At 41.7% G+C, this 19,168-nt stretch overlaps 1 protein-coding gene across 1 annotated transcript in view; it reads right to left on the bottom strand.

The window, feature by feature from the left end:
- The window catches only part of EPHB6 (EPH receptor B6), a 48,613-nt gene that overhangs the window by 13,477 nt on the left and 15,968 nt on the right, over positions 1–19,168 (bottom strand). Inside the window, exons 4-5 of the mRNA XM_066341063.1 lie at positions 8,708–8,863; positions 7,359–7,697 (exon numbers count right to left, since the gene is read on the bottom strand). Of these exons, the coding sequence (XP_066197160.1) occupies positions 7,359–7,697; positions 8,708–8,863 (495 nt within the window). The remainder of the gene's footprint in view (positions 1–7,358; positions 7,698–8,707; positions 8,864–19,168) is intronic.

Genomic DNA, 19,168 nt, shown 5'->3' with positions numbered 1-19,168 from the left:
TTCAAACAAAATTACACAACTACTTCACCTGCCAATGAGAATGTTGTGACAAGAATGGAAGAGAGCAACAATTAACCAAGACCGTATGGAGCATTTAAGATGCAAACGAATAGCACTGTATTAAAATGTCAGGCAGTAACTGGTCACTTAACATTTGACCAACATTCTGCCACATTTAATGTCCCAAGAAGTTTAACTCTCTTCATTTAGTGTCCCAAAAAGTTTCACTCTCTTCCACTGAAACACAAAGCTAATACACAGGAGCGGTGCAAACTATACGTTTTATTCCCTGGCAACGTACCTAAATGCACAGGTACATTGCCAGGGAATAGCCCACTTCCTCCTAAGATTTTACAGAATGGTCAGAGTTAAATCTTCCCTCAATTCCTCTCCTTCCTACCTCTAACAGTTATTCTTCTCTTGCTTCTCATTTCTTCTCGATCCTCAATATTTCCCCTACATGGAAGAATTAATCAAAGAAATAACAGAAACATCACTGAAGTTTATCTCTTGACCATGTGCCACAGCTATCTAGAATGTTCCTATTACCCACATATGTTCATCACTCAGGGTAATCAGATGATGGTGGGGGAGCAATCAGGATACTGCAGTCTGCTGTATTAAAAAAACCAGTAATTTCAATGACTTGCACCTAATAAGCAGACACTACTTAGAGCAAAAGCCATTAAAACCTCTCAGAAACAAAACCAGCTATGAATTACTGCAAGACAGGTTTGTCTTCAATCTGCCTCTCTGAGACAGTTTAGATTTTGATATATTTGCCTCTCTCTTAAGGGCCTAAAAATTTATGAAACACTGGCCAGGGAGCTCTTCTATCACTTAAAGTAAAAGAGATATCAAAATTTCTCCTTTGAAAAATTTAATACTAACATGGTATGAATACTAATACTAACGTGATGTGCAATGCAAACATAATTGTTGGTGGAGTAAGTAAATACATCCTGTCAAAGATGTATTATAGGGTTATTCTCTCAGTGTTAATACATTAGGAAATATAAAGTTCAGGATTTTATGTCTATAGACATTCAAAGTACCATACCTCTGCTGCCACAGAAGTGCTAGATGACTTTTTTCCCTTGTTTGCATGCCAATTATTACAAATGTTTGTAACAGTTTTCTTTCAAAGCTTTCTTTTGTATACACAAATATGTCCAGGTCTCTATTGATTTGTCAGTTTGACTCTTTTCTTTTTACATGAAGTTTATAGACATAGACATGCGAGGTCCCTGTCTAATGGCAGCTGAAATCACAGTGCCTGATTCAATCCAATCTGGGCAGCTGGACCAGATGATATTGTATGTTAATTTCCAACTATTCTAATTCTAATTCTAATTCTATTCTATTCTTATTCTATTCTATTCTTTTATTTACTGAGAGCAAAAAACATGTTGTGAGATCAGATCTTTAATTAAGACTGAAAAAGCAGCTAGCTTTGTATGCAATTTAAATAATAGCAAATGTATGGAAAATTCTTGCCCACATAAACCTAATTAAAGTTGTAAAGAAGTCCAAACACCAGTTAAACACAACTTCCAGATACTATATTTTGTGGGCTGTCAGTTGCAAACCCTCCTACATTGCAGGACAATTTTTTTCCTGGCAGCTGACACGTGCCTGCAAGACCAAAAATCTATCTCAATCAACAGACTAGGTAAGTAAGGAATGTGAAGGAAGTGCAGACTCGTCTAACAGTACATGGCAATCCCCATTTATGCATAGCACAGCCAAGTGCCATTCTCAGCAGACCATGGGCATTTCTGGCATGTGACATTCAGTCCATATTCCATTCCACGAAAATACTTCAGGAGAGCAGATGTAACCCCTCTGTGGTTCTGCCTGGAGGAGTCCTGTGGGATAACACCCTGGAGGGAAGAGTGACTCAAAAAAGCTAGTTCATGTGCAAGGATTACCTCCTCTTCCAGGTGCAAAAGCAATCCATCCCAATGAGCACAAATTCAGGCAAAAAATGCCAACAGGCCTGCATGTTTGAACAAGGAGCTCCTACCTAAACTCAGACACAAAAAGGAAGTACACGGAGGCTGGAAGCATGGACAGGTAGCCTGAGAGGAACATAGAGGCATTGTCCAAACACGTAGACACATGGCTAGGAAAGCCAGAGCCTACCTGGAATCACATCTGGCACAGCATGTCAAAAGTGAGAAGGGTTTCTCTAAGAACAGAAGTGGTTCAAGGAAGAGGGAAAATGTAGGTCGACTGCTGGGTGGTGCAGGGGTCCTGGAGACACAGGGCATCTTCCTCACATGAGTCTTTCCCAGCAAGTCTTGCCTTTAGGAACACATGGTCCTGCAGACCTTGGGGAAGACTGCAGATGGGAAGATCATCTTCCTCATGCCAGATCAGGTGGCTGAACATTTAGGTAAACTACATTAATCCATGGGCCCTGATGGGATGCATCCTTCAGGCTGATGTCGTTTGGAGGGCACTCTTGATAATCTTAGAATCGTCTTTGTGACTGTGAGAGATGCCTGAGGACTAGTGGAAAACAAATGTCACTCCTCTCCTCAGTAAGGGAAAGAAAAAGGATGCAGGGATATGCAGGTAGCTAAGCCTCACCTACATCCAAAGGCTGAATTTCCCACCGTGTTGATACTCAAAGGTGTTCTGGGCGTGGTCAGGGGCAATTTGCTTGAGGTCACCCTGATGAGCAGATGGGTTGGAAAATATGTTCTCCAGAGGTATCTCCCAAGCTTAGCCATTTTCTGATTCTGAGGAGAATCATTCAGCAGTACTGACTAGATATCCACAGAGTACAATAAGAGTTCAAACAAGTGGCTCAAGGGTCATCACCTAGCTGGGATTCAAACTAAACCCTGCCAACACCCGAGTGCTATATCTAGTTATTTATGTGTTCTCTTCCCCGTTCCATCTTGCCCCACAATCTTCAGAAGTTAGACAGTTGGGTCAACCTCAGCTAGGCCTCTGATGTTCACTAACATGCCTCTACATTCTCCCAGTTACTTCACTTTCATTACCTCTTCAGGTATCCTCATATACCAAGCAGATGACATGAAGACCCTGGCTTTGTTCCTAGCTTTGTTCCAGCTTCCCAAATATCATCTTCTAGAAAGATCAGTCTGAATGTAGCATGAAAATTCTCTTCTTGATGTGTTTATTATCTTATCTTTATTTTGAAAACGTCCTACATTTTTCTACACATTTTAATTTAGTTCTAGCCCTTTCTCTAAATACCGAAAAATCCTTTGAAAGTATCTTGGATTGTCTTCTGTCATAACCTTGTACTTTTGCTCCCTACAGAGGAAGAGTGCTTTAAAAGGGCAAATCAGTCAGTTATTTTAACTTCCCTTCCCTCTCTTATTATTAATTTTTATGTATGCATTCCATTCATGCCTAATGAAAAGGAAAACAGCCTTTATGCTACAAGGTGCCATGTTTTACTTTGTATTTTATACTTATACTTGCTCAAAAGGTTTCAGACTTCATTTAAACAGTAAGTGAAAACATAGAAATGGTTCTTAATTCCCAGTCATAGCTGGGCAAACCCATGAAAGACGGTTAAGTGGACAAATGTCATTAATGTCACTAAGGGAAAAAATAAAACTTAAAAGAGAATTGTTGTTGTTCCTGCATGAATAGAAAACATGGAAGGGAACTTTGGTGAATTCTTAGGGAACTTTGGGGAATGCTCAGGACTGGCAATTAGATCATAAATAAGGAAACAGCTAACAACTTTGAAAAATTATGTATTTCATTCAGAGGACAATGAATACTCACATTCCACTTGCTGTACCTGCTGGCTTTAGCCCAGCAAAACACAACAGCATGTATCTTTTGACAGCTCTCTTCTTATTTCCTTCTTGTTTTGAACTAGAAAATGCCTAGCCTTTGTCCCTGCTTTTGCCAGCTAGGTCTACTGTACTCTTTTAGATCTCTTTGGAAAAGCAAACATCTTCAAGCAATTCATCATTTCCCTTCACAATCTCATAATCATACTTGGCATTTAATTCCTTTCCTCTTCTCACACCATTTCATGTGAAAATCTACTGTCAGGTCCTCTTAAACTTCCTGGCACTACCCAAAAGTGTCCTTGTCCCCATTCAGCCTCTTACACAAGCCTTCAGACTGTCTAGCACTCATTTCTGCAGCACTGCAGATTTTTGGTATTGTCAGGTCCCACTGCTCTGATTCCCACTGATGCAGAAGGCTGCTACATATATTTTCACAGGTACAAGGCAACCTGGTCAAATAACCTTTATCTTCACACACCTCTACTAGCTCTCAGAATGTCTGGACTCAGCTAAAAAAAAAAAACCCAAATACATTTGCCTATAAAGGTCTGCATTGATTTGTTCCAATACTTAAATCTCTGCTGCCTTTCTTTTTTCCTCTTCTTTCTAGGAATGTAACAACTGCCTGAACGAATAAGTTCAGCAGCATTTCTCTGGCAACAGACATTACTACATGCTTCACTGAAAGTTGCAGGGAAAAAATGGTAGTTACAGGTAGTTATAGCTGTGCATAGAAAGTTTCTTCACAGTCCTTTAAATGAAAACTTGACTTCTGCCCTGATACATGAGAAGAGATATTTGTTTACCCTGATAAGTACATTTGAAGCTGTTAGAATAATTAATAAAAATTTAGTCAGTTTTGGTTTTTGTAATGATATGGTAGGAGTTTAAGTTCTTTGCATTTTTGTGTGTCAGGTTCACACCTGTGAAGAAGTATAACTTCATTAGAATTACATAATTGCCTTTCATCACGTGGTTCCTGCTATCTGGAACAGCCTTCCAACATCTCTCTATACATCCTGACATTTATTTAGGTATTCACCCTCAGCACTTCAAACCTGAGCTGAAAGCAATTCCCTTCTCTTGTCTCATCTCTGTACAGTTCTTCCGGTGATTAGCATATCATATTTGCATTTCACACTACTACTATCCAAACAGGTTTTATTACTGCTATCCAAACAGGCCTCATGTTTCAGGTTAAGTCTTGCAGTAAAGGAGGTTTTTCAGTGCCAGCCCTTCTGACTTTGATTTCAGGCACATGATGACTGAAGAGCAGGAACATCATAATCAGATGATATGCCACAGATGATATGCCATAATTCTGCCACAGAAAAATACGATTGTGTAACCAAAGGATCCTGTCAAGGTCTGAAGAAGGGCCAGAAGACTGTGAGGGGTAAGCAGACTCTTAGAAGAACAGTGTTTTGGAGACAAAGATGAAGAGTGAATAGGTGTCATGGGAAGAAGAAAAAGTAGAACTGTTTCCACACAGAACATTGCCTAAGATACGTCTAACAAAGGGGCAAGAGTATTTTTTGAACCAGCAACTAGAAGAAGAGAGAGAAACAGACTGATGCATGAGTTGGCAGAATCTTCAGAAACTGCCAGGACTTGAGGGTTTTTTTGGGGTCATCTTTAATTCAATGGAGAGACTTTTTTTGCTATGGCCCTTTATCCTGACACTGTATCTTTTTCTGGTTTCCTTTTTTTTTTTTTTTTTTTTTGTAACTTTCGTGTTTTCCTGCACACTTTTGCTTTCAGCAGATAAAACACTGAAAGTCCTATCTCTGCTCTTATAATAATAATAATAATAGAAACAATGATAATTGTTGTAAAAACAAACATCAGCAAGCAATGCTAAAGTGAAAAGCTGCTGAAAGAATCAAAAGGAAGGGGTATGGAGGAGACAGCCCACATGATGGAGGAAGCAGGGCCTTGTTAGTAAGAGCTGTCAGTACAAATCGAGGGCAGCTCATCTCAAGCTCACTCCTAACGATCCCAAGGAAAAGAAAGGAAAGAAAAGCTGCAACCAAACACAAAAAGAAGTCACTCCATACGCGCTGATGTTCAAGGAAGTTGCCCTCCTTAAACAGCTTTACTGCCCAAGAGTGGCAGTAGAGAGAAGCACCCAAGACACCCCGAGACACGATGAGACACCGGGAAGAGGAGTGGTCAGAAAATTCAAACAGAAACAAAAGAAGAGGATAGATTTTTTTGATTCCGGGAAGGAGGAGGAAGCAGCTGCTCAATTAAGTTATCTCTGATATAGATAAAGAAGGTTGAGATGAGAAGCATGAAGAAAGAGAATTCTGTAGGATGTTAATAGAACACCCACCTTTCTCCAGGAGAAGCCAAAGGAACTGCCTGGAATTACCATACAAATTACCCAGCCACATTTTACTGTAAACAAAAACTGATCACCCACTTGCAGCCAGCCTCTCAAAAGGACAAGAGATCCTAGAGGTGCTTTGCTACTTGATGTCTGTCAGGTAACATTTGAAAGGGAACAAACAGATCAACCTCCTGGCATCTGTTAACAGTAGGAAATTAGTTGGGGGGTATAAACTCCCTTTCTTTCCATATAATAGAAGCAGAAATGATTAGATGTGATTTAACCAAGCCCATCTGGTTTCACAGCACTTCTCTGGAGCTTTACCAAAACCTTGTTTTGCAGGGGTTTCCACACTACACTCTGGAATCTCATACGGGATTTGTTTCAGTTTAACATTTACACAACTCTAAATGTTTGCAGACATTTTCTGTCACTCAGTTCCCCCTCTTTCTCCTCTTCATCACATTACTCTTCATTATATCCTCTTAAACAAGCTGTGTATAATTCCTCTCTGTATTAGCTTTTACATACTTCTGAAGAACAACATATGCCCAGTCTCTTAATGCTGACATTTAGCAGAACTCTATGCCTGGATGTATGTGTCTCTCCAGCTCCAGTTCTGGTAAATGATATTTACAGGAAACAGAACTCCTCTGACTGCCCACACAACCCATTAGTATCTTAGTTTAGTCATCCCCATGGTTAATTTCTAGTTACAAGGATCACGACATCTTTGAATATAATTGCACAACACATTTTAATATTTCTACCATGCCAAGAGAAAAAAAAATTGTTTTTTATTAAGAGTAAAATAACATGATGAAAGGGAGAGAGTAGAGGGATAGAAAAAAATGATTAGCTTCTCTGGCAAACTGACGCTCACAAAGTCCTCATCAAACCTTGACTGTGTCCCCTCTCTTGCACAATGAAACAATGTGCTTGGTCTGAACCACTGCACAATGTATCTCACTGGAATCTTTTCCAGGGCAGCTTCTTCCCCAACAATCACATCAGCTGCTAAACTTCAGCTTTTCTGCCAAGAGGGAAGAATGGAAAGCCCATTTAGATAAGGCAAGAATGAGAAGGGCAAAAGTGAAACTGCGGAACTAACAGGGCAGGATAAAAAAAGGCGCAAGACACAAGTAAAAAGACAAAACTCTAGCATTCAAAAGATAAAAGCAAACCAAATGAGAGAAGGAAGCAGAAACTTGGGGACTCGGGCGCAGGGGTCTCCTCACCTGACTGGCTGGTGCTCACGTTGATGGTGGCGAAGTGGGGCGCCTCTGAGCTGAGCTCAGTCACCAGGTTGACGGCCTGGATCTCGAAGGTGTAGTGCACACGGGCCAGGAGGTTGGAGACCTGGACGCGGCTCTCGGTGAGCCCCACCTGTCGCGGCTCGAAGTGCACGCTGTCCCCGCAGCGCACGCACGGCCCCGCGGCGCCTGCCGGGCACACCTTGCAGACCACATTGAAGAAAACGTCCTTGCGCCCGCCCAGGTCCTTCGGGAGGCGCCAGGTCAGCAGCACGTTGGAGCCGACGATTTCATAGCTGAGGTCACGAGGGGCAGAGGGGATGCCTAGAAAACGGAATGAAGGATCAAAACCCCATGAAAGAATGGGAGAGAGGTAAGGGAAGGCAAGAGATAAAGCAAAGGGAAAAGAATAGAGGAACTTGCTTTTTCTTCTCATTCTTACTTTTCTTTAGCTGTTTCTTTGAGTGAGGCTAAGAAAAAATGTACTCTTTGCTACATCAAGCACACGCATTAACAAATGAACAACTAACTGTATTAGCACATTGTAGACAAACAAAATTACAAAGAAGAGTCTTTGTTTCAAGGGTGTGACTTTTTCATTTCCCTAAAAGAACAGCCATTGTTTAGGGAAGTGCCAATCCCTTGAAATTTTAAACTTTACACAAGCTTAGTAAAGATTTCTCTCTACTGAGACCTGTAATTCTCTCCTTCGGCATCTAATAGCTCTGAACTTTCTCAGACTTCAGTTAACCTGTTGTATCTGTTCCAGAAACTGGACACAAGTTTTGCCTGCAATTATTCCTGGTGCCAGTCAGATTCCTCAATGGCATCGGAGGTAAATTCTGACAGCTGAAAAACTGCCCATTCTGTGCATCCAACACTTTCCTTGATGGCACAGAGCCAGCGAAGAGGAGGAGGAAAATGCAGAGGGTGAGAAGAAGGCATGGGGATGAGAATGGGACAAGACAGTGAGCTAAGAAGTGAAAAGTTCAGAAAGGCAGAAGTAGGCAGCAGAATTACAATGCTAAACCTGGGCACAGACACAGAGCAGGACGGGAAGGGGAGGGACAGAGAGGCTGAGCTCAGCAACAGGGAGGGCTAAAGGAAACATTATTTACAGAACACTTCCCTCTGAAAGCCATAATGAAACCCAAGAATCCTCATTCTCACCACTCTGCAGTCTGATGCAGGAGCAAAGGGAAGTTTTTGATTATTTCAAAGGTCTTGAGGAGAATTGCAACCCACCTCCACACCTGCCCCCCCAAAATCATCTGGGCACATTCTCTCTCATTAACTGCCCTTCTTGCTTTCAGACACTTCGTCCAAACACTTACCAGTGCAGGGAGCGTCAGAGTTGTCTGAAGCAGATCGATAGTACCGGTTCTGACACACACATTCCCGGGAACCTGGCAGTGGAGCGTGGCTGTGGGCAGGGCACAGATGGCAGGGATCATCTCCCACAGATACTTTAAAGAAACCAGGGGCACAGGCTAAGAAGAGGAAAATAAGAGAGGCAAAAGGAGGAAAATCATTAATTCAGATTCCAGAAACGCTGTAATCTTATTTACATTTGACTTGCGCTGCTGCTGCTGGGAGAAGTTATTGCACAGGACCGCTACTGGTTTTGGTTCTTTATATGGAGCACATTTTGTCCAAGTTGCCATTTTAAAACAGTTCATTTTATTCTATATGTAAGTCCCTAAATTGATTCCCTGGCAGATGAAAGAGAACCAGTCCTGAGACAGCTTTAGCCACCTCGAATAATTGTCTTCTCATTATTCACTCAAAAAGCTTTTAAAATGGAGAAGCCAAGGAGCCCAGCCAAGTGATTTGTCTTGAAATATCAAACAGTTACTCACACCTCCTTCCCCTCACCCAACACAGCCACAAAATTGGATTTTTTATGCTGCCTACAACAGTTTCATTGCTTAAAGTAATATACACTACCATCGCTGATTTTGCATTAAATCTAAGAGCAGACACTAAGACTGGCAGTCCTATTTTTTTTCTGCAGGTCTGAAAACTTCTCAGTAAATGGATAAAAGCATGTTAATTAGTCAAATTTAATCTGCAAATGCATAGGAAAATGTATATGCAACAAGCTGAAACAAGGATGGAAATCCATCCTACAGGGAAAGAAAATGAAAAATATAGTTTATTAACAATATGGGAGTATGGCACATTCTAGGTTTGGCAAAGATGCTATGCTGAATTGCCTAATAGGAGGTGCTTGGACCTTACACTCCAGTACTAGGATACAGCTTTTACTATTTTATGTAAGTTTTCTAAAGCTGATTTTCTATATAAATAGATACAGCTCTTTTACATTTTATGGACTAACAAGCTCAGGTGAAAGTTCATTTGCAGCTGACATTTCGTCCATTAACTTCACAATAAGAGCATTTACAAGGAATGGGAAACTTTCAGATGGACCCCAGATAAGCATTTGATGTCAAGAGACAAGGGATACCCTCAAGATCAGAACTGTTCTAGTGGTTACTGTAAGCAGAATATTACAAAGAATTGAGAATAGCAAAAAGTTACATTAAAAAAGCAAAGAAAGTAAGAGAAGAATATTATATAGAGGCATTATATGAAATTGGGATCATATGTGTTCAATCCCCTTTGTGGCTACAGGCACAGCCCAGAAATAACAGCCAATAACATCTGTGGAGTCCCATCAGGTTTATGCCTCTTGTATTACCTCATCTCCTCCAACAAAATTCTCGGATGCAGAGGAACCTCCGCATGTACACAGAAAAGAGTGGTAAGTCCTTGAACAGGTCAGACTATAAAGGAGACTTCAGTAACTCTGAATGATGGCTATTAGACAGGGGAACACTGTTGCTTTCCAGCAACAAATGACAACATTCAGCGTGTGATACATTGCCATTTGGAAAGCGGAAGAAGAGACTGTAATTTTTCATGTGATGGATGATTGTAGGAAAAGTGCAAGTGCCTTTGCCTTCAAGATTTATCGATCAGAAAATCAAATTATTCCCATATGGAGAGATACATCCATATGTTTCTACGGACAAAAAAGGGTATGTAAGATTTTATCCACTTTATAAATTATACACCTTTCACTCAATTTTAGGCTCTCTTAACAGCCATAAATGTAGAATATAATATTCACACTTCTTGGCAAATGCACCTGTACTGAAACTACAAGTAGTATGAACAGGAAGTTCTCATCCAACACATCACATAATCATTCAACCAAAATTTCAGGGATCTTTCTTTCTTTAATTCAAGTTTGAAAATGCTGAACTTAATGTGAATGTCTTTATTTTCTTAAAAGTAATTTTATCTCATCTGTTTTTCCTTGCATCAAACTCTTTCTTGAGATTTTGCTGAGGCTTAGAACTAATGGCACATTCATTCCACTTGTCAAGGCAGACCCTGTAGAATGGTTCTTTCATTCAGTATTACAGCCTGATATCAAGTAGGACAATGACCTTGCTGCTAGTCACGATAATGAATATGAACAGGTAATGGGAATGTCTGCCATGTATGTGATGCTAAAGGGAAATCTGTAGAGGGTACAGACTTTACCCCTGAAGTACAAAACCATATTTACCCTACAAGGACAGTGCAAAAAGATTTCAGGTAAATTCACTTTTAGCCCAATTGCAAATCATAAGGGAATCTAGCAAAGCGGTGAATGAAGAATTTGTCTGGTATTTAGTAAATAAAATTAATTTTAAAATAAATATGTTGTGTCAAATAAACATTTATTTTTACAGTCCTTTGAAGCCTGCTGGCAACTTGCTGTTGAGCCTGGGGATGCAGGGATGAAGTCTGCAGAGATGGCACACTACTGATGAATTAGCCAAAGGTAGTAAGCACAAGTGCAGTGCTGTAGGTTTCATGCAATGGAAAATGGTACAGCACCTCCTCAGTAAAGAAAGGCAGTCTATTAAAGTAAAAGCACCTCTACTGCTTAAAAGGCCATGCCAGATTTCATCCATGGTATGGGCAATCACTCCAAGTGACCATGAACATTCAAAAGCTGCTTGTAAAAAACAACCAACCAACACAAAGAGCAAGAACACAAGTCTCTGGATGGGGACATGGTGTCAGCTAATGGATAACAATGTTATCTGCTCAGATCACTGATGCAGTACACTACTATAGGGACAACACTGGGAACAGGTGTGTGTAACAAACACTAGTGATCAAACACTTACACCTGTTCTTAACTGCCTCACAAAACCTAATTTCATTGTCCATGCACTGTGCTTGACACTGTATGTCTGAACCATGTGCAAAGGTAGGTTATTGCTGTCTCCCCAAGCACTGCCCAGTGTCCAGTGCCTTTTGCCTTGTCACACTGAGCTGATTCCTTGCTACCTCAGAGATCTCTTACTCACTGAGGCAGCTTCTATTTTTGAATGCAATCCCAGAACCGTAAGAGTCATTCAATGTAGAATTGTTTATTTAGGCTCAAGAGTAATGACAGCATGAGAACAGGTGACTTTACAGTAAATTAAAGGTTTAAACAAGAAGAATACTTCCACCAATTAAAGTAGAAGGCTTCTGAGAAAAACTTCAAATAAGAGCAGCAAACAAAAAACAAGAAAAAACCAAAAACTAATCATATTTTAAAAAGAAACTTGCCCTGTTTCTAAAGTGATTTTGATACAGTTGCCATTTACAGTAAAGTAGCAGAATTAATGTAAGCATATCTCTTCCTCCCGACATTTCCAGGTCAAATATTCCCTTGTCCTTTATTTAACTTAAGCAGTGTGAAGCAACCACATAGGCTTATTAATAAGCACTCCACTAGAGCTGAGTAAACAAGAAATAAAACTTCACTGCAGCTGCTCCACCAATGAAACAAATATCAGTAAGATGCTCACATGTTCTATGTGCTAGACCAGAGCAGACTGATGTCTTGGCTACACTGGTGTGTCTCAGATGGCTTTCAGTATTTACCTGTGAAAAATTGGATGGAGCTCAGACCTGACAGCTGGAATTAGCCTCCCATTCAGAGGCACTGATCCTCAAGGGGGACCACAACCACTCTACTGCTGTGCAACACAGCAGGGCGTAAGCGTCCCAGGAAGTTCCTGGAAAGGATCGGGAACTACTTCCTGACCCAAGTAATACAGGGGGCAATGAGGGGAGGTGCCCCCCGGACCTGATGCTCACGAACAAGGAAGGGCTCACTGGTGTCGTGAAGGTGGAAGGCAGCCTTGGCTGCAGTGACCATGACATGGGGGGGTTCCAGATCCAGAGTGCAGTGACCAGAGCAAAAAGCAAGTTCACAACACTGAAGTCTGGGAGAGCAGATGTGACCACTTAGGTGATCTGGAGGAGTCCCATGGGGTAACACCCTGGAGGGAAGAGTGACTCAAAAAAGCTAGTTCATGTGCAAGGATTACCACCTCTTCCAGGTGCAAAAGCAATCCATCCCAATGAGCACAAATTCAGGCAAAAAATGCCAACAGGCCTGCATGTTTGAACAAGGAGCTCCTACCTAAACTCAGACACAAAAAGGAAGTACACGGAGGCTGGAAGCATGGACAGGTAGCCTGAGAGGAACACAGAGGCATTGTCCAAACACGTAGACACATGGCTAGGAAAGCCAGAGCCTACCTGGAATCACATCTGGCACAGCATGTCAAAAGTGAGAAGGGTTTCTCTAAGAACAGAAGTGGCTCAAGGAAGAGGAAAATGTGGATCGACTGCTGGGTGACACAGGACAAGTTCTTCACATGAGTCTTTCCCAGCAAGTCTTGCCTTTAGGAACTCTAGGTCCTGGAGACCTTGGGGAATTCTGCAGCAAGGAAGATGATCTTTGCCTTCTACCCAGCTTTGGTGAGGGTACACTTGGAGCTCTATGTTGAATTCTAGGCTCCCCAGTACACCAGAGATATTAACATATTGAAGAGAATCCAGCAGAGGGCCATAAAGATGGTGAAGGGGATGGAGTATTTCCCACAGGAGGAGATGCTGACAGAGATGCTCAGCCTGGAGAGGAAAAGGCTTCCTGCAATCTCAGGAATGAGCACAAATACTTGAAGGGAGGAAGTGAAGAGGACAGAGCTAGGCTCTTTGCATTGTTTCTCAGTGACAATCCCAGAGGTGAGCAGCACAAACTGAAACACAGGGGGTTCCCTCTGAACACAAGGAAACAATTTTTTTACTGTAAGGGTGACAGAGCACTGAAGCAGGTAACCCTGAGAGGTTGTAGAGACTCCTTCCTTAGAAAAATTCAAAAGTAGTCTGGACCTAGTGCTGGGCTACTTGCCAGAGATGACCCTGCTTGTGCAGGGAGAGGGTTAAGGTGTATTCCAGAGATCTCTTCCAAGTTCAGCTATTCTGTGTTTTCCCTAAAACATAAGCCAATTAAAATGTGTGGATAGAACCCTGTGGTCTTAGTTGCCTCACTGCCAGATCATTCATCACATATATGATTATGGGTGGGTGGACAGGGAACAATGAATGGAAAGTTCTTGACACTAGACTACATCTCATTTCAGATGTTCAGAAGTGAAATGAGAATAGAATTGTCAGGTTCCCTCTGAGGGAGGGGCCTGAGAAAAGACGCTAAGTAAGAAAGAAAAGTGTAAAGAAAAGCAATAAGGAAGAGATTCATCTGCCCAGTTCCACTCACATTGCAGAAATTGCACCTGAAGAACTGTGGAGTGGAATACTGAGCAACTTGGGAGGGAAGATCTCTCCACAGTGATTATTTTTTATTGTCTAGTGAAAAAAATAATTACTACATAAACCTATAATCTCACGTTGTTATTTCCAGGAGGGATGGCAGATACAGAGAAACAATCATGCTTTGAAACTCTCGTTCTGCCCCTGGGTATTTCTATTTCCAGAAGAAAAACAGCAAAATGAAATCATATAGCATACTGCAAGCAAAGCTGATTTACAGTGATTAAACATGATTCACATCTCTCTCACCTTCCCAATAAAATATAGTTGGAAAAAGAATACCATGGCCTAAATTTTGTTGTTGCTTATATTTTAGATCTGTCATTTTGGCCAAAATGGCTGGACTGAATAAAGTAGACACTAACTTGCCTCCAGCTACAAGAAGCTAAAGAATGGCCTCCAAAGGCAGGCATTGCATCTATTACAAACTTTCTGCTTCCACCTGAGCCCTGCCACTGCATCCAGTCACAGAGCTGCTTACATTCACAAGCACCTTTATCCCTCTCCAGAATTGCCTAAGATAGGCTGCCCACAGCACTCAGGACTTCAGCCCACAGATAGCAATAATAATTGTTCCCAAGACATGGAGCTTTTCCTGGCATTGGCTCAGTCCAGTCACTATAAATAGTATATTGAAGGTCAAGTCAGGAGGAAAGAGAAAAAAAACTCCCTGGCAATCTAAATAGGCAAAAGCCACTTCCTTTTATTCAAGCAGTTACAGTGAGCCTAGGGCTGTCTTTGCACACGCAGACAGAATCCATCTCTCATTTGTTTCTGAATATCTAACCTTGCATTCCCTTCTTACTTCAGCCCATGGCATCAGGTCCATTTGCTGGTCCTACAGCCTCTGCAGATGACTGTGCTCAGTGGAGACAGTCGTAACAAATATACAGACTGAAGCAGGCCCACTGTCACTAGGACTAGTATGTTTTCCTTCAGCGAACACTACCACTTCAGGACCATCCCAGAGAAAGCCTGAACAAGGGCGGCTTCTCCTGAACCACCTCTGTGTTCCTGCAGAAAAACTTCACACAAAACGTGAACACAAGCTAAGCCACAGGCCAGACAGTACGACTGACCATCCCCCAGCACCAGGACTTTCCAAGAAAACACAGATCTAGTTCTGATTGATTCACAATATCCAATGCACGGACAGAGGGTTGCAGAGCTAGCACCTCAGGGGGCAGAGCAAGCTGCCACTTCCCATCAAGTCAAGCCTACTATGAAAGGGGAAGGCAGAGTCTGGAGCGCGCAAGCGCTTTTCCCTCAGCTTGTCTCAGTCATTTTTCATATCTTGGCACAGTGTCAGAATGCCACAACAGTTCAGCTGGGCACAGCTCATCTCAGACACTGACCCAGTTTTCCTCAGCTCCCCCTACAACGCTCGCCCCTGTGCTGCCTGTGTTTGCCTGACTGCTCACTGGAGACAAGCTCCACCCGGGAGGCCAGAGGAGCAGCTTCTGACAGACTTCTAGCAGGAACAAATAGCAATACCAGCACAGAAAAGTGCTGGAACCATGGAATGGCAGTAGGGAGACGGTAAAGAAAATTAAAATGACGACAGGACAGACCAAGAACCAAAGAGGTGGAGAAAGAGGCATTTAAAAGCTCACTCAGACAGTAAGAGCAGAGAGGAAATATTTGGAGAGCTACACAAAATGCAGCAAGGGGAGGAAGACCAAGAAAAGAAGTTGGGAACTTCTACAGAGCTTTATGTACACCCAGCAGTGACTTTAGGGGATGTGATACAGGTGACATCGACTTTTTGTATGCAGCTATGACTTGCCACTGAACAGGGACACAGGAAGACACTTAGAAGAGCATAAAATTGGTCTCTTCTTGATTGAGACAAGTGATCTGTCTTTTATATAGAAGTTCTGCTCCCAGGTGTACTGTGGGGCAGCAAGATGTGAGAGTATTGAAAATGAACAGTGTCAAAGCTGGAACTGGGAGGGATGAATGGACAGAGATGATTTTGAGGCCTAGAGAAAACTGGATGTGTAGAGCTACAGAGGGCCTCAAATGAGAATGACCCGAGGCAAAGGGATGGAGTTTGGCACTTGGAGGACAAGATGATGGAAAGGAGTTAGCAATTGATAATATTGTAGAACCATGATGTAGACATTTAGTTATTACATTTCTCAAAATGCTGGAAAGACAGCATAATTAGCATGCAGCAAGCACGTAAGAAAATAAAAATTGTAATGCCTTTTAGATAAAGCACTTTTCCCCCCTCCCCCCCAATAAATATATCTATGGCTAGTTTATGGTAGAAGCAAATTCCTACTGGGACAGGCTATTCCACAGTGACTGCTACTGTGCATCTTGCATCTTGTTCTGAATAAGGTGGGATCAGTCAGCAATAGAAGCAAGGCACAGTGATGCAATAGGGCCCTGGGTTGATCTAGAGTTTCACAGTTACTACAACTGTTTGGGTGGGGAAGAGAGAGTGGAAAATGAAATAAGCATAAGGAGAGGAAAGTGTGTCTTTTGAGCCTTAGAGAAGAGCATCAAATCAACTGAGATAAAATAAATGAAGTGACTAAGAACTCTTTCCTGCTTAACTGTTGATAGGAAATCAGTTGAGTAAGGGATATTTTAGGTAAAAGAGGTGGAGCTGAAGCAATTACTGGCTAATTATATGTGGGAGAACTGCCAGGGAATGGATTGAGTGAGGAAAGAAAAGGCAAAAACATGAGAGGAAAAATTTGGGCAGGGTAGGACAGAGTATGAGTAGACAACAAACACTTGATGTGTTTGAAGTAAACTACTTGAAAAGCACGAAAATGTATGTGTAAGTGGCAGAAGAAGGCTGGAGAAGCTGATGAAAGGAGCAATATGGAAGAAAAAAAAAATTGAAAAGGGTAATCTAGATCAAGGCACCAAACATTGCCCACTGTGAGTTTACCTTGAAATCAAAGCTCTTAGCCAGGAGAGGCCAAGACTGGGTTTGTTCATTTTGAAGCAGAGCAGGCTGTGGGGCGGGAGCTTACGGCTGTCATCAGCCACCTGATGGGAGGATATGAAGAAGGTGTAGGTGGCAGAACACGAGATAATAGACACAAGTTGTAATAACCTCTTACTACATTTTACTAGAATCTTCTTCTACATAGGAAAAAGTAATTTCACCATGGGTGTTGTCAAATATTGGAACAGTAGCCCAGGGACATTGTGTAATCTTCATCTTCAGTAATAACTAAAACTAGACTAGAACAGGCCTTGAGTGACCTAACCCAATTTGGTCCTGCTTTGAGCATGGGGTTGGAACAGATGACTTTCACAAGTCCCTGCAATGTAAATTACCCTGTGGTTTTAAAGGAAGCATCCTTGAAGTGATTAAAATTTAAGAAGAGCTTATGGTGCTCTTTTTTTCCCTTTGCTACTAGTATGTGCATATTTTTAGAAGACTATTGAATCTTTTACTTTAATATAAATCTTAACATTCTCTTAGCCTCACACACTGAAAAAGCTGGTGAGAAACCTTGTGTGAAAACACAAAAATAATCATGCAATATTCTTCCCAAATGAGACCTCCAACAGCTCCGTGCACAGTTGCTTGCTCCTGCAGTTATCAGTAATACAGATGCGATTCCTTCTGCAATCAGAAGGGACTGCATATTAGCCAAAGGACATGGGCAACTTTATGGAATCCTTATAAAGCTACTCCAGATGACAGGCAGACTTTTTGCTTGCTAAATACTCTTAGAAACAATCATTCAGAGAAAGAAGAGAGGCAGCCATGTGGATGGCTGACCTTGGTAAACACCCAAATGCCCACCCAACCACCCTCTTACTCTCCCTCCTCAGCAAGACACTGGATGAAAAGTGGATAAGAAAGCTCGTGGACAGAGGTAAAGAAGCTATAAAGAACAGGGAGCTGGTTTACCAATTACTATCACAAGCAAAACAGACTTGGCTTGGGGAAATTTAATTTATTGCTAATTAACATAGATTTGGGTAATGAGAAAACAAAAACAAACATTAAACCAACACCTTTCCTCCTCCCTCTCCCAAGTTCAGCTTAACGCTTTTCACTCTAAACTTGGTCCCTCCTCCTCTTTCTGGCTGGTGTTTTCTGCCTCTGGTCGTATATGTTTGTACAGAGGTGCCACACACACAGCTAATCAGCTCAGCTCTGTCCAAAGCTCTGTCTTTCTTTATTTGGAATTCAGCTTAGCTCTTTATCAGGCAGTCATTCCTCTTCTCTTTTTTGTCTACATTGTCATTTATGAAATATTTTTTTAAATAGCCCAGTCATAAATTCTAAATATTATTTTAAAAAGCACCTGGTAATTTAAATCCTATATGATTTTGCAAGGCAAGGCACCCCCTGTGTATACATGTACAGAAAGAAAAGGAACCAAGGTCCCAGCCTTCTTTTTTCCTCTGTAAACTGCCATTCTCTTTTCTGACTGCTCAGCATGACAAGTCTACTCAAAGTCAAAAGTGAATCCCACACAGATTGCGCCCCACATCACCCAAAAGGGCTTCCTAAGGTTTGCTGTTTCACTCTTCTATTAAGCTGGAGAAATCTGCCCTATAGTAACATAGAGCATATAACATATAGTAACATAGAGCAGGCAGTCTTAAAAAAGTAAGGTAAGAAAGTACCTTAAATCATGATCGGGGGCAGGGGGAAAGAAAGGGCTTTCTATCTATCTGCCCAGAATGGCTCTTGGCAGATTTGTTGTTCTAAATAAAGAGGTAACAGCTGGTCCAGGAAGGACTCCACAGGCTTGCATATGGTGAGGGGGAAGGAAATGCCCACACACTCTTCTACCAAAGTGTAAGAAGGAAACTTGCTTCTCCTTCTTATCCTTGGTTGATTCTTCAGTCTTATTAAGAACACCTCTCTGCATTATCATCAGTAGAAATCTGCCCTTGAGCTATTGCTTTTGTTCTGTGTTTCGCCTAGAACACTGTGGCAGCTCTCTATCATGGTGTATGTCTGTTGTTAGGAAGGGAGAACACATGTACAGAGGAGAAGGGCTGGAGAAGATTCCACACAAACACAGAGAAGCAAGGAGACAAGAGCTGAATGTGGCTTCATTCAGACAGGACAGAAACATGTGGTTAGCAGGAAAAGAGATCAGGAAGGATGATCAAGCCAGAGGAGTTTA

This window comes from Sylvia atricapilla, chromosome 2 (genome assembly GCF_009819655.1).
Source record: "Sylvia atricapilla isolate bSylAtr1 chromosome 2, bSylAtr1.pri, whole genome shotgun sequence".
NCBI classification, from domain to species: Eukaryota; Metazoa; Chordata; class Aves; order Passeriformes; family Sylviidae; genus Sylvia; species Sylvia atricapilla.
The sequence above is the reverse complement of the archived record's forward strand: the minus strand, read 5'-3'. Positions and strand labels throughout refer to the sequence as shown.